General features: G+C 43.6%; 1 protein-coding gene across 4 annotated transcripts in view; it reads left to right on the forward strand.

The window, feature by feature from the left end:
• Window positions 1–26,291, forward strand: part of LOC109896328 (kinesin-like protein KIF21A) — a 43,022-nt gene extending 16,731 nt beyond the window's left edge. The window contains exons 3-35 of one of the 4 annotated variants that reach the window (XM_031832014.1): window positions 508–690; window positions 1,325–1,474; window positions 2,105–2,239; window positions 2,894–3,067; window positions 3,557–3,672; window positions 4,004–4,199; window positions 4,629–4,818; window positions 4,961–5,024; window positions 5,159–5,362; window positions 6,076–6,120; window positions 8,296–8,356; window positions 8,466–8,583; window positions 8,842–9,030; window positions 9,529–9,728; window positions 9,882–9,989; window positions 10,097–10,165; window positions 10,303–10,451; window positions 11,735–11,879; window positions 15,647–15,841; window positions 15,975–16,076; window positions 16,330–16,495; window positions 16,823–16,843; window positions 17,572–17,635; window positions 18,045–18,096; window positions 18,286–18,491; window positions 21,999–22,214; window positions 22,328–22,360; window positions 22,547–22,683; window positions 22,929–23,103; window positions 23,364–23,522; window positions 23,800–24,085; window positions 24,367–24,566; window positions 24,814–26,291. In XM_031832014.1, the coding sequence (XP_031687874.1) occupies window positions 508–690; window positions 1,325–1,474; window positions 2,105–2,239; window positions 2,894–3,067; window positions 3,557–3,672; window positions 4,004–4,199; window positions 4,629–4,818; window positions 4,961–5,024; window positions 5,159–5,362; window positions 6,076–6,120; window positions 8,296–8,356; window positions 8,466–8,583; window positions 8,842–9,030; window positions 9,529–9,728; window positions 9,882–9,989; window positions 10,097–10,165; window positions 10,303–10,451; window positions 11,735–11,879; window positions 15,647–15,841; window positions 15,975–16,076; window positions 16,330–16,495; window positions 16,823–16,843; window positions 17,572–17,635; window positions 18,045–18,096; window positions 18,286–18,491; window positions 21,999–22,214; window positions 22,328–22,360; window positions 22,547–22,683; window positions 22,929–23,103; window positions 23,364–23,522; window positions 23,800–24,085; window positions 24,367–24,566; window positions 24,814–24,871 (4,566 nt within the window). In that variant the 3' untranslated portion in view covers window positions 24,872–26,291. The remainder of the gene's footprint in view (window positions 1–507; window positions 691–1,324; window positions 1,475–2,104; window positions 2,240–2,893; window positions 3,068–3,556; window positions 3,673–4,003; window positions 4,200–4,628; window positions 4,819–4,960; window positions 5,025–5,158; window positions 5,363–6,075; window positions 6,121–8,295; window positions 8,357–8,465; window positions 8,584–8,841; window positions 9,031–9,528; window positions 9,729–9,881; window positions 9,990–10,096; window positions 10,166–10,302; window positions 10,452–11,734; window positions 11,880–15,646; window positions 15,842–15,974; window positions 16,077–16,329; window positions 16,496–16,822; window positions 16,844–17,571; window positions 17,636–18,044; window positions 18,097–18,285; window positions 18,492–21,998; window positions 22,215–22,327; window positions 22,361–22,546; window positions 22,684–22,928; window positions 23,104–23,363; window positions 23,523–23,799; window positions 24,086–24,366; window positions 24,567–24,813) is intronic. The other 3 variants (XM_031832015.1, XM_031832016.1, XM_031832017.1) reach the window with 3 other exon arrangements.
• The last annotated feature ends 1,437 nt before the right edge of the window (window positions 26,292–27,728 follow it).

The following is a 27,728-nucleotide window of genomic DNA, read 5'->3' on the forward strand; positions in this document are numbered from 1 at the left end:
ATACACATGCACACTCACACACAACAATTTATATGTACGCATGCATGCACACACACTCACACACACACACACACACACACACACACACACACACACACACACACACACACACACACACACACACACTACTGTCAGAGTATCTTTCAGGTGACGTGTGAATTAGCGTCGCATTCCTTTGGTAGTCACCATGACAACCAAGCCCCCAACCCCAATGTGTGGGCACTGTGCAGTCGTAGCTACATATATTAGGAATGGCTTTAGTCCAGGAGAGTCATTTTGACAGGGCTTATTTTTCTTCTATTCTGGCATTTTGTACTGTTTTTTAATTTGAGTAAGAAAAGCTGATCCCCACTCCCCATTTATAACTTCCTGTATTCATGAAATAGCAGCATAGGCCCACTGACTGTCTGAATAAGTTTCAAGTCAGATAAAGGAGTAAATAAATGAAACAGTATAATTGGTTATGGATCCTATCATATCCTCGCCCTTCTTGTCCCTCTCCCCTAGACTGGTTCGGGGAAGACCTACACCATGGGCACAGGGTTTGACGTGAACATCAGTGAGGAGGAGTTGGGCATCATTCCCCGGGCAGTCAAGCACCTCTTCAGGGGCATTGAGGAACGACGGGACTCCGCCACAGAGCAGGGCAAGCCTGTACCCGAGTTCAAGATCAACGCACAGTTCCTGGAGGTATGTGTGACGGAAAGGACAAAACGTACTATGTGCTTCTTGTAGCTGAGGTGATTTGGTTAAAACGTTGGGTTGGTGAGCGGGAGACCCGTATTCAATCCCCACTGGTTACACTTTTGAACCAGAAATGCAATCTCTCTCTGTAGTCTCCCATTAGCTCTACAACATGAGGAAGCTTGGAGATGCAGGTTTCTAATAATCTGAAAAGAAGCCAATTGGCCCTGGAAGGCTAGGTTGGAGCCTTCGTTGTTGCTTACTTAAACCTATCCGGTTCCCTTCCCTTAGAGCTGCTAACACAAGAGCGGTATTAGGGGAAAGGGTTCTGGCTAGGGGTCGCAGCAGCTGTGTGTAGCAACCTGGAGCAGATGGAAGCATACTGTACTTCTGTCTGCTCATGGGATGTGTTCAGCTAATTTAACTCTACAGGCAGATGATTTATCACCATAGAGTAATTACTAGGGAATTACGCGTCTCACTCAAATCTGATATCGCTTGCTGGTACATGTCTCTAAAAACTAATAAAGCAGTATACTTTCTATAACCAAAATGACTTAACTACTGATGTTTTCCATGCACAGTTATTTGGATTTGGGGTATTGGTTCACTGGCTTGTTTTTTTCCCCTCCTATCCCAGCTGTACAATGAGGAAGTGTTGGATCTGTTTGAATCAACGCGGGACGTGGATGGGAAGAGACAGAAGTCCACCATCAAGATTCATGAGGACGCTAGCGGAGGCATCTACACTGTGGGAGTCACCACGCGCACGGTCACCTCTGAGGCAGAGGTTAGTCTCAATCACAATCTAAAGCAGAAGAACACCAATCTGTACCGATGGTCGTTGGTTAAACATATGTTATTGCTGTGAGCCTAAATCTGTCTGTGTATGTGTTTGGGTCAAGACTCAGGAGAAGACCCAGATGCAGACAGTTTCGAAGTAACAAAAGTTTATTACAAAAACAGGGGGGCAGGTTAACAACAGGTCAAGGGCAGGCAGAGGTCAGTAGTTCAAAGCAGAGTCTGAAAGGTACAGAACGGCAGTCAGGGTCAGGGCAGACAGAGGTCAGTAATCCAGGGTGGTGTGACAAGGTACAAAACGACAGGCAAGCTCAGGGTCAAGGCAGGCAGAATGGTCAAAAACCGGGAAAGCTAGAAAACAGGAACTAGACACAGACAGGAGCACGGGAAAATCCGCTGGCATTCTTGACGAAACAAAATGAACTGGCAACAGACAAACAGAGAACACAGGTATAAATACACTGGGGATAATGATGAAGATGTAGGGGGGTGGAGACAAGCATAAAGACAGGTGAAACAGGGTGTGACAAACAGAATTTCTCTCTTGAATACACTGTACTAACTCTAAACTCTCCCATTCCTTTCCTGTCCCTGGTCCTCCCTCCCCCTCCCTGTACAGATGATGCAGTGTCTGAAGCTGGGTGCTCTGTCCCGTACTACAGCCAGCACCCAGATGAACATCCAGAGCTCGCGCTCCCATGCCATCTTCACCATCCACCTGTGCCAAGTCAGAGTCTGCACTCCAGACGACAGCGTACGTGGCATTGCACCAGTGGCCTGGAGCTCTCTAGAGCCAAGCCTAGGATAGGATACACTTTTCACAGTCTATTTCACTGGCTGTACTATATTCACTGTCATTCTTTAGAAATGACATGATAAAAAGGTTATTAGGCTGCATATTTGGGGGTTGTTGTAACATACAACCACTCGTTTGTTTCCGATTGTGAAAATACACATTAATAACATTTAATTTCCTAGTATTTATGAGATAAACAATAAACACCCCCAGCTGATAAACAAGAGGACTGTGAAATGCAGCGTTACCCAAGCCTCCCACACAGCTCCCCAGCCAGCGACACAGCTCACCACACAGCATATCTCCCCACATAAATCCCAATGGACACACACACCAGCTGGGCATGATGTCACCCTCCTCTCTCTGCCCCGCTGATTAAATGGACAATATACAGGCTGCTACAGACACAGATATGTCTATCCACTGGTGTTGCTATTGAGAGCTATAATGGAAGACGAAAGCCACCAGTTATATTTCTCATAAGCCTAAATCAATGCTCGAGCCGAAATGTCCATACACGTGTCCAAGACATGAAATTACACACACAATCACCAGGTGTATTTCCCCCCACAGTCTCTTCTTTGTTTTATTCACCATACCCATCTCCTTCAGGAGTCCAATGAGACAGACGGCCGCCTGGCCAACGGTTCCTCTAAGATCAGCTCTGAGTTCGAGACGCTGACGGCTAAGTTTCACTTTGTGGACCTGGCCGGGTCGGAGAGACTAAAGAGGACAGGAGCTACTGGGGATAGAGCCAAGGAAGGCATCTCCATCAACTGTGGACTGGTGAGACTCTCACTGTAAAATAATGCATGCTATAGTTAGAAAATTGGTGAACACACAGTGCCTGGTTTGGGTCAATTTATTAGAAGTTGACGGACTTTAAATGGAATTGACCCGGACCATTCCCAATGCTAGAACAGTACATGTAAAGGTCATAGGTTACTCAGCACTAAGAGGTTTTAGAGAGTCAGGACAGTGGTGATGCCATGTCCTCTTTTTGGATGACTGACCTGAACTGTTTCAATGATACACTTGTTGTGTAGAGCTGAGAAGCTATCGGGGAAAGCGCCACCTGGTGGCTGAGAAAGATATTGCAGATGTCCTACCAACACTGTGGCACCACCTCTTTGATTGACAACTGCATTTAAACGTCACATTAAAGGAAAGATTTGATGCTTTATTTTTGATAGAATGCAGATGCTTAAGCCTCATTTTTAAGGATCTCATCTCATCTTCATGTCTCCTTGGTCTGTTTTTCCTCTCTCGCTGCAGCTTGCTCTGGGTAACGTGATCAGTGCTCTGGGGGACAGGAGTAAGAGGTCCACCCACGTGCCTTACAGGGACTCGAAACTCACCCGGCTACTGCAGGACTCTCTGGGAGGAAACAGGTCTGTACGTCCTCATAAACCACATAAAGACACTGTATGTAATAGTGTTTGAAGATATAGATATAATAACAGTTGTATTCTATTTCTGGAATAGCACTAGAACCTCTCCTTGAAGCTTTATTATGTGGATTCATTAATTACCATATATTTGAACATTTATCTATGTTTTTAAATAAATTCAAATAATTAATTTGATTTATTTTCCAAGTAGTTTACAAAGTGATTTACATTGGCGTTGCCTATGTGGTTATTCCGTTTCGAATGATTTTTGTGTGTGTCTGTCTACGGCCCGTGTCTGTATTCCGTCCATCTTCTCTCTCTCTATCCCCAGTCAAACGGTGATGATAGCGTGTATCAGCCCATCTGACCGGGACTTCATGGAGACACTGAGCTGTCTGAACTACGCTAACCGAGCCAGGAACATTAAGAACAAGGTGATGGTGAACCAGGACAAAGCCTCCCAGCAGATATCAGCTCTCAGGACTGATATTGCCAGGCTACAGATGGAACTGATGGAGTACAAGACGGTAAGAGAAGGAAAGAGAGGATGGAGGGTGCAAGAGAGAGAGAGGAAGATTCAATTTTTTTTGTTGTTGCTATTTTTAGATATCATTATAAAGGCACTGTTTTCCAGGTCAAGTCACATGGTTAACTGTACAATAATATGGATCCATATAACTTTTAAGACGTACTAACGGCTTTACATGTGTCCATTGAGGTTGTATTTCTGGTAGCCTGGAATCCAACTAAACAATAGTGAAACGGAGGGATATTCAGTGTGGATTTTAGTCTATATTTCTCTATGACCTGCACTCATCTCTCTGGTTCCCTCTGGTCTGAGCAGGGCAAGCATCTGGTAGGGGAGGTATAACAATGTATAGTTGTATTGGCCTGACTGATCTACTATAATGATCTACTATAATAACCATAGTCCTCTGGTCTCTCTCTGGTCTCAGGGCAAGCGTATGGTGGGGGAAGACGGCATGGAAAGCATCAACGACATGGTCCATGAGAACAGCATGCTACAGACAGAGAACAGTAACCTGAGGATCAGGGTCAAGGCCATGCAGGAGACCATTGACGCCCAGAGGGCCAGACTCACACAGTACCTCAGTGACCAGGCCAACCAGGTTCTGGCCAAAGTGGGTACGTACTGGGACAGGAATAATGGACCTTATTCACACTGCGCCGTGATGATTCAAAATCCAGGCTAGTGAGAGAGGAAGTGCTCCATTAAAGTTCATGTAAAAAGTGCTGAAAATGCCCTCATGTTCGATCAATCTTCCAGGTGAGGGGACTGAGGAAATTGGAAATATGATCCAGAACTATATCAAAGAAATCGAGGAGCTCAGGTATGATGCATGACATGTCTCTTACATGTACAGTATGATGTGTCTGTTGAAAGGAAGACAGGAGTGTTGTGACCTTTGGTTTTGGTGTTGGGAGGTCCACAACAGTATTCTGACTGTTGGTTTTGTGTCTGCAGAGCCAAGCTCCTGGAGAGTGAGTCAGTGAATGAGAACCTCCGTAAAACCCTGTCCCGTGCCAACACACGTTCCTCCCTGTACGCTGGTGGGGGCTCCTTCTCCCCAGCCCACTTCGCCCCCGAGATAGTGGCTTCCGACATCATCGAGATGGCCAAGAAAGATCTGGAGAAACTCAAGAAGAAAGAGAGGAAGAAAAAGAAGAGGTAGGAGTTGTTTTTGTCCCCTTCATACCTTTGATATTGCACTCACTCCACGTTGCTGTTTTGATGTACATTTCACATGCAGTACATGCCATGAAACCGATTGCATTAGATTTGTTACAATTTGTAACTAAGTGTATATGTCCAAACGTGTGGCTGAAACAACACAAATAACACTAAGCAATGGGTAGACTTTGATGCTAGGCCTTGAGTCTGACAGTGATATGCTCGGAGGTGGTTAGAGATGGGCTGGGTGAGGGGGAGAGGTGGTAGAAGGGTGTGGGGGGATTACAGAGGCGAGGCGAATTGGTTTCCGTTGTTGTCCCAGGGTGTTTTGGGTAATTAGTTCTGGCACCCAGCCTTTCCCCTTCAACAGATACCTATTCCCTCTCTAATGTCTATCTACTGTAATACCCCATACATGATGATGGGTTTATATAACAAGCCCAGTCATGTTCAGATGTACCTGTACTGTACAACTGGTCTCCCTCTTTCTCTGTGGTTTAATACACATTTGATAAACGTTTGATAAACAACATAACACATAAACGACTTGGCACACACCAACAAGCCAAAAGAAGACAACCGGCGCCAAATCCTCGAAGGTTAACCTGTTCTTCCTTGCTACACTCTTTTCTGCTCTCTGGTTCACTCCCTTCCCCTGCCAACCTCACTCTCTCCAACTGTCTCCCCTGTTCTCCTCCCCCACTCTGAAGACTGCAGCGGCTCGAGGAGATTTACCATGAGGTTAAGCTTCCCAGGTTTGCTACACCCCTCTCCCCCATCTCTCTAACCCCCTCTCCTCCCACTCTCCCCCATTTTTCTAACTCCCCTCTTCCCACCTCTCTAACACATCTTTTACACCTGCAGGTAGTTGCCACACCTGGAGGAAAACAGACTTGTAACCTCTCACCCTTCTCCTTACCCCTCTCCCTCTTTATGCATTGTTGAGACCCTTAAACTAAAAGAAATGAACTAAAAGATTCATCTCTTTTTGCCATGATGCAGCCACATAATGTCAATCTATTATTCACTAACGTCTACTTCAAGGTTGATTCTAACAAACAAATGATTTGGGTTCTGATTGAATTGTGATTCTAACCTTAAATGCATTTTTACATTATGCAGAAAAATCAAGATAGTGTGTTCATGTGCTGTATGGTAGTGCTGTATGGTAGTGCTGTATGGTAGTGCTATATGGTAGTGCTGTATGGTAGTGATGTATGGTAGTGCTATATGGTAGTGCTGTATGGTAGTGCTGTATGGTAGTGCTGTATGGTAGTGCTGTATGGTAGTGCTATATGGTAGTGCTGTATGGTAGTGCTGTATGGTAGTGCTGTATGGTAGTGCTGTATGGTAGTGCTGTATGGTAGTGCTATATGGTAGTGCTATATGGTAGTGCTGTATGGTAGTGCTATATGGTAGTGCTGTATGGTAGTGCTGTATGGTAGTGCTGTATGGTAGTGCTGTATGGTAGTGCTATATGGTAGTGCTGTATGGTAGTGCTGTATGGTAGTGCTGTATGGTAGTGCTGTATAGTAGTGCTATATGGTAGTGCTGTATGGTAGTGATGTATGGTAGTGCTATATGGTAGTGCTGTATGGTAGTGATGTATGGTAGTGCTGTATGGTAGTGCTATATGGTAGTGCTGTATGGTAGTGATGTATGGTAGTGCTGTATGGTAGTGCTATATGGTAGTGCTGTATGGTAGTGCTATATGGTAGTGCTATATGGTAGTGCTGTATGGTAGTGATGTATGGTAGTGCTGTATGGTAGTGCTATATGGTAGTGCTGTATGGTAGTGATGTATGGTAGTGCTGTATGGTAGTGCTATATGGTAGTGCTGTATGGTAGTGATGTATGGTAGTGCTATATGGTAGTGCTGTATGGTAGTGCTGTATGGTAGTGCTATATGGTAGTGCTATATGGTAGTGCTATATGGTAGTGCTATATGGTAGTGCTATATGGTAGTGCTGTATGGTAGTGCTGTATGGTAGTGCTATATGGTAGTGCTATATGGTAGTGCTATATGGTAGTGCTGTATGGTAGTGCTGTATGGTAGTGCTGTATGGTAGTGCTATATGGTAGTGCTATATGGTAGTGCTATATGGTAGTGCTATATGGTAGTGCTATATGGTAGTGCTATATGGTAGTGCTATATGGTAGTGCTATATGGTAGTGCTATATGGTAGTGCTATATGGTAGTGCTATATGGTAGTGCTATATGGTAGTGCTATATGGTAGTGCTATATGGTAGTGCTATATGGTAGTGCTGTATGGTAGTGATGTATGGTAGTGCTGTATGGTAGTGCTATATGGTAGTGCTGTATGGTAGTGATGTATGGTAGTGCTGTATGGTAGTGCTATATGGTAGTGCTGTATGGTAGTGATGTATGGTAGTGCTATATGGTAGTGCTGTATGGTAGTGATGTATGGTAGTGCTATATGGTAGTGCTGTATGGTAGTGCTGTATGGTGGGGGCTGTATGGTAGTGCTGTATGGTAGTGCTGTATGGTAGTGCTATATGGTAGTGCTGTATGGTAGTGCTGTATGGTAGTGCTATATGGTAGTGCTGTATGGTAGTGCTGTATGGTAGTGCTGTATGGTAGTGCTATATGGTAGTGCTGTATGGTAGTGATGTATGGTAGTGCTATATGGTAGTGCTGTATGGTAGTGCTGTATGGTAGTGCTGTATGGTGGGGGCTGTATGGTAGTGCTGTATGGTAGTGCTGTATGGTAGTGCTATATGGTAGTGCTGTATGGTAGTGCTGTATGGTAGTGCTATATGGTAGTGCTATATGGTAGTGCTATATGGTAGTGCTATATGGTAGTGCTGTATGGTAGTGCTGTATGGTAGTGCTCCCTGATAGTCTAGTGACCTGATGTCTTGCGTTTGCGGTCAATGGCTACCTAAACCTCTGGCTCTGTTCTCACAGTGTGGTCAAGGAGGGGGTACCAGACAACGAACAGGAACGAGGCAACGACGAGGCTGAGGGGGTACGTCTAAGAATGTCCTTAATTGGCATATTTATGTCAGTGTGTATGTGTGTGTGTGTGCCGTGTGTGTGTTCTTTGTACTCACATCGTGTAAATGTGTGTGGACAAGGAGGACCACGTCAGTGACCATGAGGAAGGAGAGGAGCTGGAGGGAGAAGAGGAGGAGTATGAGATGGAGGGAGAGGAGAGCTCGGACGAGTCCGACTCTGAAGAACTGGATGAGAAAGGTAAAACTCTCTCACACACACACACCTACACACACACATTCAAAGGTGCTTTTACACTGTCATACAGAATGCCTTCGCAACTTTGGTCCTGGAAGGCTGTGGGGAGTGTGTGAAGAGTTTTCAAACCCAGGTCTAGCATTCCTTATTCATTCACCATGATTCGATTATTCTGTTATTTTAATAAAAGTAGTGAAGAATAGTGAATATGTCAATGAAGCCCGTCTCGTATAGCTAGCACTGTGTGTGTACTCTGAACAGAGGACTTCCAGGCGGATCTGGCCAACATCACGTGTGAGATCGCCATCAAGCAGAAGCTGATAGACGAGCTGGAGAACAGCCAGCGCCGTCTGCACACGCTCAAACAGCAGTACGAACAGAAACTCATGATGCTGCAGAGCAAGATCAGAGACACACAGCTGGAGAGGGACAAGGTGCTGCACAACATGGGTACGTATACAAGAGAAAGAGACGTGCACCGGATATGATGTCATGTTTCATGGTCACAACATCGGTACAGCAGAGGCGCACAGGGATATGGTGACAGATTAATGAAGGGTTGCATTTATTTGTTTAGGTGCTTATGTCGCTAGATCTCAGAGTGAGTATATTATGGGGTTATATAACTAACTCTATCTAACTAATCCTTTCCACCACCAATGACACCATACCTGTACATAACAATTTCATGTATTTTTGTGTAAATTTGTTATTTTAGACACCATAAAGTACACGCGCTTGTGTTTAAACAACCTTATTTCTAGAGGGCTGTCATATTCTGTAAATCACTTTGTGACTGTGACAACGGTTGCTTTAAAAAGGCTAACATTTGAATGACTGATTTGATTGATATTCCATTGTGGCTGTGCTGAGCTGTGTCGGTTGAACCGAACTGTGTTGTGTTGTTTCCACCGTGACCGTGCTTAGCTGAGTTAGTTGTGTCTGCAGGCTCAGTGGAGACGTGCACGGAGGAGAAGGCTAAGAAGATCAAGTTAGAATATGAGAAGAAGTTGAGCTCTATGAACAAGGAGATGCAGAAGCTGCAGTCAGCCCAGAAGGAACACGCACGCCTCCTCAAGAACCAATCACAGTACGAGAAACAGCTCAAGAAACTCAACCAGGATGTGGCTGAGATGAAGAAAACAAAGGTACAGAAAAAAGTGTGGATGGAAGGATGGGTGGGGTGATGGTAAAGTGGGTGAGTGAGTGGGTGGGTCGATTGGTGGTTGGTTGGGGGGATGGATGGATGGATATATTGACTGATTGATTGAGTGACATGTAAATGGTGGGTGTTTTGCTAGGTGGGCCTGATGCGCCAGATGAAGGAGGTGCAGGAGAAAAACAGAGTGTCAGAGTGCCGACGCAACCGAGAGATCGCTACTCTGAAGAAGGACCAGCGCAAACATGAGGTAACGTTACAGACAGGAAATAATGTGTGTTGCGAAGTTGTGTGTTAGTCTGTGACAAAGTTCAATTCAATTAAATGGTATTGATATTATGTGCCTGTCACTTACAGCACCAACTGAGACAGCTGGAGGCTCAGAAGAGGCAGCAGGACCTGGTACTACGTAGGAAAAATGAGGAGGTAAGATAAACATGGTCATGTTCAGTATGGCAAACTGTAGCAAAACGTTTTGCAATGGAAAACAAAACATCTTTGTCCTTTTTGGACTCGTTGCAATTATCCATACGGAACGTGGCCCTGCCTTCCCCCTTCGCTAGGTGACAGCTCTGAGGAGACAGGTGAGGCCCACCTCAGGGAAGGTGAACAGAAAGGTGAGCCTACCGGAGCCCCTCCAGGACCCTTCACACCGTGGCATCCCAGGCAGACCTCACTCTGCTGGGGCAGTAGCCCCCAATGGAACCCCAAGGTACTGATGGTGTGGGTGAGAGTGTGTGTGTGCATGTGTGTTTGCCATGTGGATAGGCATGATGTGTTTGTTAACCAAATAGCTACCCAGACGATCTGCGATGATTCTCTTTGCACTAACTCTTTTGACTCATCAAATACGCTGCTCCTATTGTTTATTATCTATCCTGTTGCCTAGTCACTTCACCCCTACTTATATTTACAGTACATATCTACCTCAATTACCTCATGCCCCTGCACGTTGACTATGTACTGGTACCCCATGTACAGTTGTGGGCTAAAATCACAAAATACAATTACAAGATACAGATACAAAATACCATAAAAGATCAATGTGTCAAAATAAACTACAACATACATATTTGTAATGTATTTCATGCAAATACATGTATTTTAGAATACAAGTAGCCGGCCCGAACAGCAACAACATTCTCAGTGACGGTTGCAAAAACGTTTTGCTTGCTATGACTGTGATATATTGTTGTTTATATATCTTAATTGAGAAAGTCATTCTGGAGAAGCATGTCTGCTATATTACCAAAATGTAAACGTATATATGAAAATGCACATACCAAATTGAATTGTTTCAGGGCAGGGCTCATTAGAATAATACTCAGCATGCTTTGCAAGTGTTATATACATCATTTAGCAGACTTTCTTATCCAGAGCAAGGGCAAGTCAACAGATTTGTCACCTAGTCAGCTCAGGGATTCAAACCAGCAACCTTGTTGTTTACTGGTCCAACACTCCTAACTGCTTGGCTACCTGCCATTCATTTAGCAGGTGATTTTATCACGCCATAGTGCTATCAGACTGATACCAATGCAGGTTGAAAGAGGGGACACAAAATGTGTACCACTATAAAACATTTAGGAAAGTATTTAGTATTTTGAAAATACAAAATACATTGGAGTGTAGTTCAGCCCAGTGTTATTCAAATGTCAAAATACTCAGAAGTAATTAGGCCAATGTATTTCAATTCTATGTAACATAAATACTGCCCATCTCTGCATGTGTATTTTGCCAAGTTATCGTTACTTATTGTGTATGTATTCCTTGTGTTATCATTTTTTAAATATTTTCTCTGCATTGTTGAGAAGGGCCCGTAAGTATGTATACATTTCACTGTTTGTCTACACCTGTTGTTTACCAAGCATGTGGCAAATAACATTTTATTATACTTTTTACTTGATTTGATTTGTGTACATGAAAGGACTCCTACTCTAGCTGAAACAGGACAACAAACAAGTCAACAACTGACCTCTGTTGAATTCCACTAATCAGGAAGTACCCGTTGAGGACGGGGAGTGTCTACACCACCAGGACAGCCCGGGCGAAATGGCAGTCTCTGGAGAGACGCATCACTGACATCATCATGCAGAGGCTGACCATCTCAAACATGGAGGCTGATATGAACCGCTTCCTCAAGGTAAAATAGATCCACTGTAGTTTTACTGTATTGCTACTGTATTACTACCAGGTCTACTGTATTCCTATCAGACTGATGCCAACATGGTTTTCTGTCAGTGGAAAAAAGGCAAACACCGACAGGGGAGTATAAAGAGACCTATCATTTTTGCCGTTTTGGCTACACTCTAGAATTAAGGGTGACTCCATGAACCATTGCAGTCAATTGGTTCACATTTGTACCATTGGTTAGTTGAGGGGTTCTTGAAGGAACCTTTAAAGTTTAAATTTAGCAAAGGTTACTGGGAGAACCTTTTTGTCGGGACATGCAGAGCACTTTGTTTTCACCGATGGCTTTATGGGATAGCTAGCAACTTGTAAACAATTACCCATTCCTATACGGGTACTATTTTAATACCAATGTTGAATAATACATCATTGGCTGTCAAGCCAATTATATTATATGTCTGTAGCTCCTGTTTTAATTGCCGAAAAGTTTACTGTAATGGTAATGACATTTTGTTTATGATGATAATTATTAGGTTTTGGCTTAGGTTGCTAGCTAGCTATAGTATCTTCAACCTAGCCAACACTCTTAAAAAGACTTGGTTGTTTGGATGACCCAACTGCTGAGTTGCAGGAATTGGGTCACTAAGTTGGGTCGTTTACTTTAAAAATGGCCAGGTTGGGATGTGGATGCTGGGTTATTAAGATATGACCCAGCGGGTCAGATGAGAAGACTGTGGAGCGTGGCTTAGTTTAGTAAGGGTGTTGCTTTCAGATAGTTCTATTTTGCCACCCGTGGGCAGAAACGTAATTCCCATTCATATTTTCTGTTGTGTTGTATTGTCATCACATGTTATGGTTGAACACTGATAGATTTGTAACTTTAATGAGGCTTACAGACTTGTATGAGTTCCTCAAGAGCCTTTAGACTGGTTGGTTGTTTAGCAACACAACCAACGCGTACGTGTCATGCATAGGTGTAATAGGTGGCAGGGAAGTCAGGTGCATGAGAGTCAAATGGAGTGAAAAATGGAGTCTTTTAATAAATTCCACGGAGTATGCTCCATAACACTAAATGTACATAAACAAACATGGGTACGAGGACCCGACACGCACCTATACAACAATCACACTACACTGACAATAAAACAATCTCTGACAAAGACATGAGGGGAAACAGAGGGTTAAATACACAACAGGTAATGAATGGAATTGAAAACAGGTGTGTGGGAAGACAAGACAAAACCAATGGAAAATGAAAAAAGGATCAATGATGGCTAGAAGACCGGTGACGTCGAATGCCGAGCACCGCCCGAACATGGAGAGGCAATGACTTCGGCAGAAGTCGTGACAGTACGCAACTAATGTGGCAAAAAAAGACAGGGTTGGCTTAGATTTGTAGACAAACTATATTTAGTATCCAATTTTTATTGAAAACAAATACATTTGCACAATAAATACATAGTTACAGTTGTTGGTTAGCTAGCCAATTCTTTTCATATTAGCATAGATGTGACAGGAGTCAAAACACTTCAAAACAAGACATGGTATCAAGAACAAGATACAACTAGCTGAAACGAGCCAACTACGATTTCCCATATAGCAGCCTCTTGTCATTGTTGCTGGCTATCTTGCCATCCAGAATCACAACACACCACCTTCTGCCCCATTCAAGCTGATGCATAGTAGCCCGTCTATATACAAATCCCAATGTTGGAAAAGTTACTACTTTATTACTATATAAAGATGGCATTGCATTCAGAGGACTGTCATGGCTCTATAGAGCCTTCAGAAAGTATTCACACCCTTGGACTTTTCCCTCATTTTTAAAATGGATTCATTTGAGATTTTGTATCACTAATCTATACACAATACCCCCAAAATGTCAAAGTGGTATTACGTTTTTAGAAATGTTTGCAAATTCATTAAAAATGAAAAGTTTAAATGTCTTGAGTCAATAAGTATTCAAATGTGCTTAGCAAGTCACATAATAAGTTGCATGGACTCACTCTGTGTGCAGTAATAGTGTTTAACATGACTACCCCATCTCTGTACCCCACACATACAATTATCTGTATGGTCCCTCAGTCGAGCAGTGAATTTCAACCACAGATTCAACCACAAAGACCTGGGAGGGGTTTCCAATAGTTCGCAAAGAAGGGCACCTATTGGTAGATGGGTAAAAAAAAACGAAGACATCGAACATCCCTTTGAGCATGGTGCAGTTATTAATTACACTTTGGATGGTGTATCAATACACCCAGTCACTACAAAGATACAGGCGCCCTTCCTAACTCAGTTGCTGGAGAGGAGGGAAACTTCTCAGAGATTTCACCATGGGGCCAATAGATATTTTAAAACAGTTACAAAGTTTAATGGCTGTGAGAGGAAATACTGTAACTGAGGATGGATCAACAACATTGTAGTTACTCCACAATACTAACATAAATTACAGAGTGAAAGAAGGAAGCCTGTACCGAATACAATTATTCCAAAACATGCATCCTGTTTGCAATAAGGCACTAAAGTAATACTGAAAAAATGTGGCAAAGTAATTACCTTTTTGTCCTGAATTACAAAGCGTTATGTTTGGGGCAAATCCAACACAGTACATTACAGAGTACTACTTTTCATATTTTCAAGCATGGTGGTGGCTGAATCATTTTATGTGTATGCTTGTCATTGGCGAGGACTAGGGAGTTTTTTGGGATAAAAGAAATGGAAAAGAGCTAAGCACAGGCAAAATCCTAGTGGAAAACTTGGTTCAGTCTGCTTTCCAACAGACACTGGGAGACAAATTCACCTTTCTGCAGGACGATTACCTAAAACTCAAGGCCAAATATACACAGGAGTTGCTTACCAAGACGACATTGAATGTTCCTGAGTGGCCTAGTTACAGTTTTGACTTAAATCGGCTTGATAGTCTATGGCTAGACTTGAAAATGGCTGACTACTGTAGCAATGATCAACAACCAAGTTGATAGAGCTTGAATCATTTAAAAAAAAATAATAGGCAAATATTGTACAACCCAGGTGTGCAAAGCTATTAGAGACTTACTCAGAAAGACTCACAGCTGTAATCGCTGCCAAAAGTGATTCTAACATGATTTGATTTAGTGGTTGAATACTTATCTAATCAAGATATACAGTATTAGTGTTTTATTTTCCATCAATTAAAAACATTTTGGCTTTTGTCTAGATTGCTGACCTAAAAAAAGACAATTAATCCCACTTTGTAACATAACAAAATGAGAATAAAGTCATGGCGTGGGAATACTTTCTGAGGGCACTGTATATGTAATCAGCAAAGTGAATATTATATTCAGAGGGATCGCATGAGATCCAAGGCGAAATTCAACGGGACGTCAGGAGACTGCATCAAAACTAGCCACTAAAATAAAAAAAGAGGGGGGGGGGGATAAACACTGGGATTGAACACACGGTCTACGGAGCCAGAGGCTTAGACTTCTCCACCATCTCCAGCAAGTCCAGTCAGAATGAATGCCTAAAGATTTAACCCTATCCTGTGGCACTTATGTGAAAAACATATTGTTCGTGTCACAGGGGTTCATCAAATGACCTTTTCAGGGGTGTTCCTCGAGGAACCTTTGTGACCTGGATAGGTTCCCCCTGTGTGGCAATTTTTAGAACCCCAAAAGGTTCCTCCAGGCTCCTTTACTTCTAAGATCGTAAAGCAATAGGTAGAAAGGAAAGCAATTTGGAAACACTTTTATTATAACTCTTTCTTTCCTCCTCTCTCTCCATTCCTCCTGCCTCTTACAGCAACGTGAGGACCTGACCAAGCGAAGGGAGAAGGTGTCTCGTAAGAGGGAGAAGATCGCCACAGAGGGGACCGACACGGACCGAAGCATCCAGTCTTTGAACGAAGAAATGGATGCCCTGGCGGCCAACATCGACTACATCAACGACAGCATCGCTGACTGTCAGGCTAACATCATGCAGATGGAGGAAGCGAAGGTTAGCTGATGCAAACACACACATTTTCCTCAGGAAGTTGACCCTTTCTAGTTATTAGTACAGCTGACGCCAGCACACACATTTTCTTCAGAGTTGTTATTATGACTGACTGTGTGATGTTGTTGGGATGCAGGAGGAGGGAGACACAGTGGACATTACCGCGGTGATCAGCTCCTGTAACCTATCAGAAGCCCGCTTCCTGCTTGATCACTTCCTGCACATGGCCATCAACAAGGTAACCACAGTACACCTGTCCCTACTGAGTTCTCTCTACCTTTTGATTAAGCAGCATTCAGGGTATTGTAAATCTACCAGCTTTATACTTATACTACCAACTTTAAGCACTATTTTTATTTCAGAGTTGAACATGCGTATCTGCTGTTCAATGGGCTAAATGTCACACCACTCTGTTGATGCCAGTGTGGGATTTATGTGTGTGTTTGTCATGTATGTAATGTGTGATTTTTACTGGTACGTGCATCTCCCAGGGTCTGCAGGCGGCCCAGAAGGATTCCCAGGTGAAGATGATGGAGGGCAGGCTGAAGCAGACAGAGATCAACAGCGCCACTCAGAACCAGCTACTGTTCCACATGCTGAAGGAGAAAGCTGAACTCAACCCTGAGCTGGACGCTCTGCTGGGCAACGCACTGCAAGGTATAGATGGCTCAGTGGTATAAACACGCTGCTTTTCAGTTCTTCATCTTTTGGTTACACTTTATTTTATAGTCCACTATTTTATCTGACATTCACAATGGTAATGATTGACCTAAAAATAACAAATTATAGAAACGTATTTCCCATATTGTTTTTCTTTCGGATTCAGTAAAACATGTACCATTACATATTCTCTTAGTAAATAGCCTACCAGGAAGATACCCACTGAAACAGGACTGTAAAATAAAATGTCTCCATTATTTTAACTTTTGTTTCCTTTGATTTCTTTGTTCTGTTTTCCTGTTTGTTCACCCTGAATTCAAACAGAGATAGGTTACCTACTGGTGGGTAAGTAACAGACACCAGACTGACTGGTCCCAGAGAGCATGGGTCTCCCTTATTAAAGCCCCTCCTCCCTCTAAAACTCCCCTTTAAGACTAACCTGAGAACGTAACTTTGCCATGAGGTGGTATGTTGCCCCCTGTCGTCTGACCCCCACTTCCCTGTCTGACCCTCCCCTGTCCTCTTTGTGGATGTATAGTTTTCTCCTGTTCAGCAGACTCATTCAGGATGACCTGAATATTAAGAAGCAGCACTAGCTTAAACCCTGACCCCCACGCTAACCTGAAGTTCAGGCCTTAAGTAGAGTACTACTCCAACTCCAACCTTTACTAAGTTACCCTCCTTAAAATGGAAACGTCAGATGCATCATACTAATATATAGAATACTATACTATCATTTTGATATTGTCTGACCCCTGATGTATTTAAACTGACCTCTGAACTTTGAGCCCTGTACCTTAGAGCTCTTTTGAATTCAAACTATTGTTTTGCTGCTGCTGCAGCATTAGTTTGAAAACACTTTATGCATTTGCTTTCTTTGTGATATCCTGTAAATGTTTTACCTCTAACAGTTTAAATAGTAAAGTAACACAAGTTTAGTGCTTGTAATGGGATATTTGAAAAACATGCTGTGAAGCCATAACTACCCCATGTCAGAACATGCAGTAACTGAGGCAGGTTGTGTATTTGATGGCCCAGTGTAACAAGGTGTACTGTATGGTTCTGTCCTCAAGGAGAGAATGGAGATGACAGCAGTAGTGATGAGTCCTCTACCCCCAGCCCAGCCACAGAGGGAAGGTAAACACCATTTGACTCAGACAAGACAATGAGGATATAGAATATTTATTTTCGTCACTAAAAGCAGGAATCCTTATTGGTGAGACTGCCCACATCCGTTTGCAATATTACAAAAACAAAGAAGTTACTGCAAATGAACACTGTTTTTTTCCCCCCCTTGAACATCATTGTACGTGAGATAGAACAGCAGAATATGTATGCAATTGTTTTTTTTATCACGTTGGGCCGCCCTTCTCACCTGTAGTTTGTCACTAAACGAAAACAATAGAAATGGCCGTGGGTTATTCACTGTTTCTCCTACTGCGGAATCCATCTTTCATTTCTGATGATACTTTCTTTGGGTAGTCCATCAACAAACTATCAATAGACTATGTGTAACATGTAAATTGCCCCTCTATGTTTGCTTCAGTTTATTGGCCTCTGACCTCCTGAAACTGTGTGGAGAGGCCAAACCTAGGAAGGTACAGTCATCTACAGTACTTCACACGCAAAGCCAATTTTCTAAATGCCATTTGAATGCCATTTTCATCAAGTCTAAAATAAAGAAGTTACTGATAAGCACTTTGAGATAAATGCTATTTGTAAAACACTCTTTATGAATGGATATGTTATTGAGTGATTGATTGATTGGATCGATCCCTCTACCACAGGCACGCAGAAGGACAACCACCCAGATGGAGCTGCTGTATGCTGGTAGTGGTGAATTTGACTCCCCTACGGGGGACTTTTCTGCCTCCCTGCTACCCCTGGCAGAGGCCCAGGAAGGGACAGGGGACATGGGGCCAGTAGCAGGACATCTCGGGGACAGGGAACTCACTGTGTCCCCCTCAGCACTGTCCACCAGGATAGCTGGACTGTAAGTCCATTTGGTCAAATGTCTTTGTGTTTAGTTTTTAGAACTATAGTACAGGAAATCCAGTGAGATACTTGCAGAGTAAATGTGCATTTGATGGGTCAGGCTTCACATTTTAGCAGTGTTATTGTTGAAAAAAACAAGTGCATCAGCACAAGAAGGATAGAACGTTTAACTTGACCCAGACTGCATTGTAACCTTCAATGATGTACAGTCGTGGCCAAAAGTTTTGAGAATGACACAAATATACATTTTCACAAAGTCTGCTGCCTCAGTTTGTATGATGGCAATTTGCATATACTCCAGAATGTTATGAAGAGTGATCAGATGAATTGCAATTAATTGCAAAGTCCCTCTTTGCCATGCAAAGGAACTGAATCCCCCAAAAACATTTCTACTGCATTTCAGCCCTGCCACAAAAGGACCAGCTGACATCATGTCAGTGATTCTCTCTTTAACACAGGTGTGAGTGTTGACGAGGACAAGGCTGTAGATCACTCTGTCATGCTGATTGAGTTTGAATAACAGACTGGAAGCATCAAAAGGAGGGTGGTGCTTGGAATCATTGTTCTTCCTCTGTCAGCCATGGTTACATGCAAGGAAACATGCGCCGTCCTCATTGCTTTGCACAAAAAGGGCTTCACAGGCAAGAATATTGCTGCCAGTAAGATTGCACCTTAAATCAACAATTTATCGCATCATCAAAAACTTCAAGGAGAGTGGTTCAATTGTTGTGAAGAAGGCTTCCGGGTGCCCAAGAAAGTCCAGCAAGCACCAGGACCGTCTCCTAAAGTTGATTCAGCTGCGGGATCGGGGCACCACCAGTACAGAGCTTGCTCAGGAATGGCAGCAGGCAGGTGTGAGTGCATATGCACGCACAGTGAGGCGAATACTTTTGGAGGATGGCCTGGTGTCAAGAAGGGCTGCAAAGAAGCCACTTCTCTCCAGGAAAAACATCAGGGACAGACTGATATTCTGCGAAAGGTACAGGAATTGGACTGCTGAGGACTGGGGTAAAGTCATTTTCTCTGATGAATCCCCTTTCTGATTGTTTGGGGCATCTGGAAAAAAGCTTGTCCGGAGAAGACAAGGTGAGCACTACCATCAGTCCTGTGTCATGCCAACAGTAAAGCATCCTGAAACCATTCATGTGTGGGCTCACTCACAATTTTGCCTAAGAACACAGCCAAGAATAAAGAATGGTACCAACACATCCTCCAACTTCTCCCAACCATCCAGGAACAGTTTGGTGACGAACAATGCCTTTTCCAGCATGATGGAGCACCTTGCCATAAGGCAAAAGTGATAACTAATTGGCTCGGGGAACAAAACATCGATATTTTGTTTCCATGGCCAGGAAACTCCCCAGACCTTAATCCCATTGAGAACTTGTAGTCAATCCTCAAGAGGCAGGTGGACAAACAAAACCCCACAAATTCTGACAAACTCCAAGCATGGATTATGCAAGAATGAGCTGCCATCAGCTCATGGCCCAGACGGCATCCCCAGCCGCGTCCTCGGAGCATGCGCAGACCAGCTGGCTGGTGTGTTTACGGACATATTCTATCAATCCTTATCCCAGTTTGCTGTTCCCACATTCTTCAAGAGGGCCACCATTGTTCCTGTTCCCAAGAAAGCGAAGGTAACTGACCTAAATGACTATCGCCCTGTAGCACTCACTTCCGTCATCATGAAGTGCTTTGAGAGACTAGTCAATGACCATATCACCTCCACCCTACCTGACACCCTAGACCCACTCCAATTTGCTTCCCGCCCCAATAGGTTCACAGACGACGCAATCGCAATCACACTGCCTTAACCCATCTGGACAAGAGGAATACCTATGTAAGAATGCTATTCATCGACTACAGCTCAGCATTTAACACCATAGTACCCTCCAAACTCGTCATTAAGACCCTGGGTCTCGACCCCACCTGTGCAACTGGGTCCTGAACTTCCTGACGGGCAGCCCCCAGCTGGTGAGGGTAGGTAACATCTCCACCCCGCTAATCCTCAACACTGGGGCCCCACAAGGGTGCGTTCTCAGCCCTCTCCTGTACTCCCTGTTCACCCATGACTGCATGGCCATGCACGCCTCCAACTCAATCATCAAGTTTGCAGACGACACTACAGTGGTACGATTGATTACCAACAACGACGAGATGGCCTACAGGGAGGAGGTGAGGGCCCTCAGAGTGTGGTGTCAGGAAAGTAACCTCACACTTAATGTCAACAAAACAAAGGAGATGATCGTGGACTTCAGGAAACAGCAGAGGGAGCAGCCCCCTATCCACATCGGTGGGACAGTAGTGGAGAAGGTGGAAAGTTTTAAGTTCCTTGGCGTACACATTACAGACAAACTGAAATGGTCCACCCACACAGACAGCGTGGTGAAGAAGGCGCAGCAGCGCCTCTTCAACCTCAGGTGGCTGAAGAAATTCGGCTTATCACCGAAAACACTCACAAATCTTTACAGATGCACAATAGAGAGCATCCTGTCCGGCTGTATCACCGCCTGGTACGGAAACTGCTCCGCCCACAACCGTAAGTTTCTCCAAAGGGTAGTGAGGTCTGCACAACGCATCACCTGGGGCAAACTACCTGCCCTCCAGGACACCTACACCACCCGATGTCACAGGAACGCCAAAAAGTTCATCAAGGACAACAACCACCTGAGCCAATGCCTGTTCACCCCGCTATCATCCAGAAGGCGAGGTCAGTACAGGTGCATCAAAGCTGGGACCGAGAGACTGAAAAACAGCTTCTATCTCAAGGCCGTCAGACTGTTAAACAGCCATTACTAACATTGAGTGGCTGCTGCCAACATACTGACTCAAATCTCTAGCCACTTTAATAATGAAAAAATTGATGTTATAATTGCATCACTAGCCACTTTAAACAATCCCACTTTATATAATGTTTACATAACCTACATTACTCATCTCATATGTATATACTGTACTCTATACCATCTACTGCATCTTGCCTATGCCGTTCAGCCATCGCTCATTAATATATTTTTATGTACATATTCTTATTCATTCCTTTACACTTGTGTGTATAAGGTAGTTGTTGTGAAATTGTTAGATTACTTGTTAGATATTACTGCATGGTCGGAACTAGAAGCACAAGCATTTCGCTACTCTCGCATTAACATCTGCTAACCATGTGTATGTGACAAATAAAATGTCATTTGATGTGGCCCAGAAGTTAATTGACAGCATGCCAGGGAGGATTGCAGAGGTCTTGAGAAAGAAGGGTCAAATATTGACTCTTTGCATCAACTTCATGTAATTGTCAATAAAAGCCTTTGACACTTATGAAATGCTTGTAATTATACTTCAGTATTCCATAGTAACATCTGACAAAAATATCTAAAGACACTGAAGCAGCACACTTTGTGGAAATTAATATTTGTGTCATTCTCAAAACCTTTGGCCCCGACTGTATATGACTTCAGCTGATCATCCAGTGGGTATCAATTGAACTGTCTGTCTCTGTGTTGTGTAGTTCTGGAGTCTGGTCTTCGATGGGAGCTGAGAGTAGATCACTGGAACGCTCACCTCGAACACCCAGGAGGATGCTAGAGAAGGGAGGACAACCTCCCTTAGACGTCAAGGAACACACACCTATGGACCCCAAAGGACACCCGGCACGAGAGACAAAGTCACACATACCCACGACCACAGCCACAGAGAAGACCAAAATCACAGACAACAAACCAAAGTAAGAGCCGTTGCACGACGCCGTTAACACACCACTACACAATGTTTGCCACAAAAGTCATGTTTCGTACAACGTCCCGATGGTCATAGTAGTACCTACGTCTTGTGTTTCAGGTTGGAAGAGTCGATTATATATCAAGGACAAAGGTATGTATGTCTATCTATATACTATACTACTGAATATATCTCATTTCCTAACACAGGGGTTCCCAAACTTTTCACCCTGGGGCGCCGTTCCAGCATTGAGGAACATCCCTCTAGCCCGTGCCCCCCCTGCCCCCCACAGTTTGAGTCTGTTAGGACTTAATACATTGTCTTTTGTCCCTGTTACAGAGGGGTGATCAACCCCGTGTCATCCCCTAAGAGCAGCCATGCTGCCAGACTACAGTGTGTCTATGTGGCTGAGGGACACACCAAACCTGTTATGTGTGTCGACTGCACTGATGACCTGCTCTTCACTGGCTCTAAAGGTACAGCTCTCTAGTTCTATAATGTTCGGAAACTAAATCAACCCTTGACCTCTAAACCATGACCCCTAGAGACTTCTCACACCTAAAAGGCTCAGATAAGTGTAAGTTGTATTATTTGGTATTAGCTTCATCTAGCTTTCTGGTATGGTTGATGGCGTGTCTGTCATATTTAACACTCATCGGAACCCCTAACCATCGACCTCTAACCCCTGCGTCTGCGTGTGTTTGTATGCGTGTGTTGTCAGATCGTACGTGTAAGGTGTGGAACCTGGTGACTGGTCAAGAGATCATGTCTCTGGGAGATCATCCCAGCAGTGTGGTGTCTGTTAGATACTGTTCCAGCCTGGTCTTCACTGTCTCCACCGCTTACATCAAGGTCTGGGACATCCGAGACTCCGCCAAGTGCATACGCACACTCACGTGAGTATATATATATATATATACACAAACACCAGGAGTATTTATATACACCTCTAGTAGTAAACCGAAGACCTTTGTTATGTCAACAGTTGAGCATGCCAAGTTCCTTTTTCAACACATTCTAGAAGATTCTAACACATTCCAACACAGCTCAGGGAACTTCAGATTCTTATTGGCTACATGAAAAAAGTATTTTTACACAATGTCATTCCCATTGACATGGTATTATATGTGTGTGTGTGTGTGTGTGTGTGTCGCAGGTCGTCGGGCCAGGTGAGTTCAGGGGACAGCTGTGTGTCTCTCAGGTCCCTATCCATCCCTCCAGGAGAGAACCAGATCAACCAGATTTCTCTGAACCCTACGGGATCCTACCTCTACTCCGCCTCCGGCAACTTAGTCCGCATGTGGGACCTCAGGAAGTAAGAATGAAGGCCAAAAAAAATCCTGTTTTTTTTCTCCACCAAGAGTAGTTGAATATCTTGTTTAGTTTAAGGAAGGACTGGAGGTGGCACAAAATGAAGATAAAAGGAGAGGAATTGCATACGCCAGAACAGGCACAGGTGCTGAATGTAGAGTGTAGGAAAGATAGCTAGTGAATGCTTGTCATTACTTCCAAGTATGATCTTTAGTTGTAACAAAGAATCCTAGATCGGAACTCTCCCTGAACTCTCCTTGAACCCTGACCTTATGCTCTAGGTTTGTGTCTACTGGGAAGCTGACGGGTCACCTGGGTCCGGTCTTGTGTCTGACCGTTGACCAGGGCAACGGTCAAGACGTGGTCCTAACGGGGTCCAAGGACCACACCCTGAAGATGTTTGAGGTGACGGAGGGTGTCCAGGGCAGCATTGTGTCCTGTCACAACTTTGAGCCACCACACCAGGAGTGTATCGTCTCTCTGGCTGTTCAGGGGAACAGCCTCTACAGCAGCTCCAGAGACTACTGCATCAAGAAGTGGGACCTGTCCCGGAAACGACTAGTACAGGTGAGACATACTGGACACTAGCTGTATATACAGTACTGCTAGTACCTGAAAGAGAGACGAGGCTCTCAAAAACATACAATGAGCTGAAAGCTGTGATTTTCACATTGCATGTTGCTTTGTAAGCATCAAATCTTGTTCTGTTGAATTGTTTTTGCTAGCTGCAACATTATCATCATTGTAAGACCAGTAGTGGTAGTAAACAAAATGTATTATCCCAAGGAGTTATTTTTCAACAGTTTGTAGCCCTGTTTTGACCTAGTGCGTACTTGCTTCCTCCACAGCAGGCGGCGAGCGCCCACTCTGACTGGGTAAGTGCGCTGGGTGTTGTGCCAGGGTGCCCGGTAATGCTGAGTGCAGACAGGGGAGGTCTGCTGAAGCTGTGGCACGCTGATACCCTGGCACCGCTAGGAGACCTGAGGGGACACGACAGCCCTGTTAACGGATTGGCTACCAACAGCAGCCAACTATTCACTGCCTCAGAGTGAGTTTATCGCCTAACCCTAACATGACCCTCGAATGCCATAGGAGTCTGACCATAACCCCTACCTTCAGAGAATATATCTCCTAACTTTGACCATGATCCCGCTCATACCCTGAACCTAACCCTCTGAGTAAATCAACCCACTGTTACTATAATAACAAAGTCATAGTTTAACCTAAAAGAGAGATAATCAAACCTCTGATACACATGTTGATCCAGCGATGCCATGTTCTTTCTTGTGTGACAGTGACCGGACAGTGAAGATTTGGCAAGCAAAGGGTTCTTTGGAGGAAGGCATCCATTGACACTGAGAAGGAGACCTCTGGACTGTGACCGGACACAACTCTGGGGACCTACTAGATTACTCTGGATCTATTGCTGCCTGCTGGATCTACTACTCGATCTATTTGCTTGCTGCTCTGCACAATGATCCGTGGATGAAGGACCTCCAAAGATGGTCACAGGGCAGATGACCAGCCCTGACACACATATGACCCCTTGAGTTCACCAACACAAGACGTTCACTCGACGAGGTTGGAGGAGAGTAGCACAACAGTCATGGTATTCACCTGAAGGACAGTGAAACTCCAGTGTAATGCCCATGGTTCTGTCTCATGCTGTGTCCTCTCTATACATATCGTAGAGGAATCATCCACTACAGTGCGTGGAATCACGCAGGCGGGGGGGATGTCTTCTAAATAAAGGCCCTATGGAGGTTGGTCTTACTTCAGCTGTTACTGCCAAACCCTATGGGACACTCATATAGCCTTAGTGGGGAATAGGGATATCTCAGTAGGAATAGCACAGTGAACAAGTGGTGTGGGACAGTGTAGCTGATCTCTGCCACAGAAACAAAGCTCAATGAGGGTGTGTCGTCATCATACTACAAAATGTGCTTGTGGATTTTCATCTCAACCAAATTCAAGTGTTGCTTTTAATGTCATTACCTGCAGATTGTGTGTGACCAAAGTACAAACCTTCTCTGTGTTAGTCAACGGGCTGTGATGAGAGTATCTTTAGCCAACGTTGTACTTGCCTGTGTACAGTACCTCTATAGTGGTCTTACTCTCTTTGTATCGTGCAAGTACATTCAAACCTCAAACTACAAAAAGTGGTTTGATCTGTCATTTTCTGTCAAAGTGTTTGTATTTACGTGTGTTTTCATGGTGACTTTGAAACCTCCAAAGTTCTGAGCTTCCATTTCATGTTTGTATCCAATGGCCTGCGTCAATCATTTCAGAGCCCAGGTAAAGTGAGGTTACCTGTGCACAGGCGTATGCCCCATCTTAAATCAACTCAAAAGTTTATTGGTCGCGTGCACAGATTTGCAGATGTTATCGCAGGCGCAGCAAAATGCTTGTGTTTCTAGCTCCAACAGTGCAGTAATACTTAGGAATAAAACATTTCTGAGTGAGCTTTCCTGTGCCCACGTATTCCATTCCCCCAATCTGATTCAGGAACGGGCTGAACAGAATGGAACAAAACATAGAGGTGTGTGTTATTATCAGTGCCTGTCAATCGTTTACTGTAGATAGAGTAGTACAGTATCACAACCTAATCTGTGTGGACTAGCCCAGGATCCCTAGATTGGGATGACATAGGTTTTATGACCACATCTTTATGTAAATAAGAATCCGTTTTTCTTCCTCCTGGACATAAGTCCGACTTTTTAGTGATTCTAATTTCATATGCAGTGTGGAAATAAATGTCATCTGTCAAAAACAACACGAACTGGTATATCTTTCAACGTGGAGATGTGTGTTGCCATAATGCCACCAATTGGTGGCAGTATAATACAGTATCACATTAGGGAACATGACACGGTTTCAAAACAGAGAAAGCTTTGGAGCGGGAGATTTGTTTTCCTTCCTCCTGTTCTTCGTTAGATATTCAGTTTGCGGCCGTTGCAGGAAAACAATTCTATCCGATGTCCATGAACCAATCTCCTTGACAAGGTGCCCTTACTTTTGTAGTAAATTCCTGATAGCACAGGTGGATTTGCAAATGTTCATAAACGCATGCAAATCAACCTGCTTTCTAAACGTAGATCTTTGGTTGGGTCTGTTTTCTCATTTGTTAAAAGCAATGCAAGAATTCCATAAAGGCATATCATAGATCCAAGGTGTAAACCTTGGTAAGAACTATACAGTATGCTCTCTATATACCTGTGAATTCCCATTTCCTGCATGGTCACCTGTGTGCCTACCTATGCATGTGACCCATGACCCAACATATGTGGGGTCATCATGGGTCGCTGGTTACATAGGCACAACAGTGTATACATTTATTGAGGAGGAACTACGATGAAATTCTTGTTTTTTTGGAATCATCATGTTCCTTTCCATACATCCCCTGAAGAAGAGAAGTGATGGGAATGAATCAGTATTTAAAGTACAACAATTGGTGCATCAGAGTTTCATGTGTACAATAAGAACAGAACAGTCTCTTGCACCATAAGCACTGCATTACTTCTGTACCATGGACTTTGGATTTCCATTTTTTAACACTGTTCCAAAAACCACAAGCTACTGTATATTTATATATATTTTTCAATTGCTAACAAGCATCGGTCAATACTGAAGCCACTTTTTCAAAACTCTTCACAGTCAACATTACCAACATGCGTCTTGGCCAATCACTTAATCTCACCTCCAAAACTGACTCAAACCACCAGAACACTTCATACATGTCTCAAAATAAGCTTGTTCGACCAGAACACTGGCAACAATTCTCTCTCAGAAAGCATACATTGTCATTCATAACACACTGAACTAAAAAAACACTAACAACAGGGAGCGTTACATAAATGATTAACTTCTCTTTGAAGTTTGAATGATTTTTCACATAAATCAGTATTTCATTATATAATAAGAATAACACCTTTTCACTTTATTGACTGTACTAAAGTATACGTAACAAGAATTAATCAGAAATGCCGCAATTTGCTTCAACAGACTTGATTTTTTTCTATCTTTGCATCTAGTAATTTACTTGTGAAAAATAAAAAGTTTAAACAAATTCCTGAAACTCCAGGGCTGCAATGATATTTACCAACAAAAACATCAACAACATGTATAGTATAATCACTCATACTGTACAGTACTGTGTGGGTTCTAGTTCTCCCTCTCTCCTGCATTTGGCCACACGTTCTCGTCAACATCA

This window comes from Oncorhynchus kisutch, linkage group LG9 (genome assembly GCF_002021735.2).
Source record: "Oncorhynchus kisutch isolate 150728-3 linkage group LG9, Okis_V2, whole genome shotgun sequence".
Classification (NCBI taxonomy): Eukaryota; Metazoa; Chordata; class Actinopteri; order Salmoniformes; family Salmonidae; genus Oncorhynchus; species Oncorhynchus kisutch.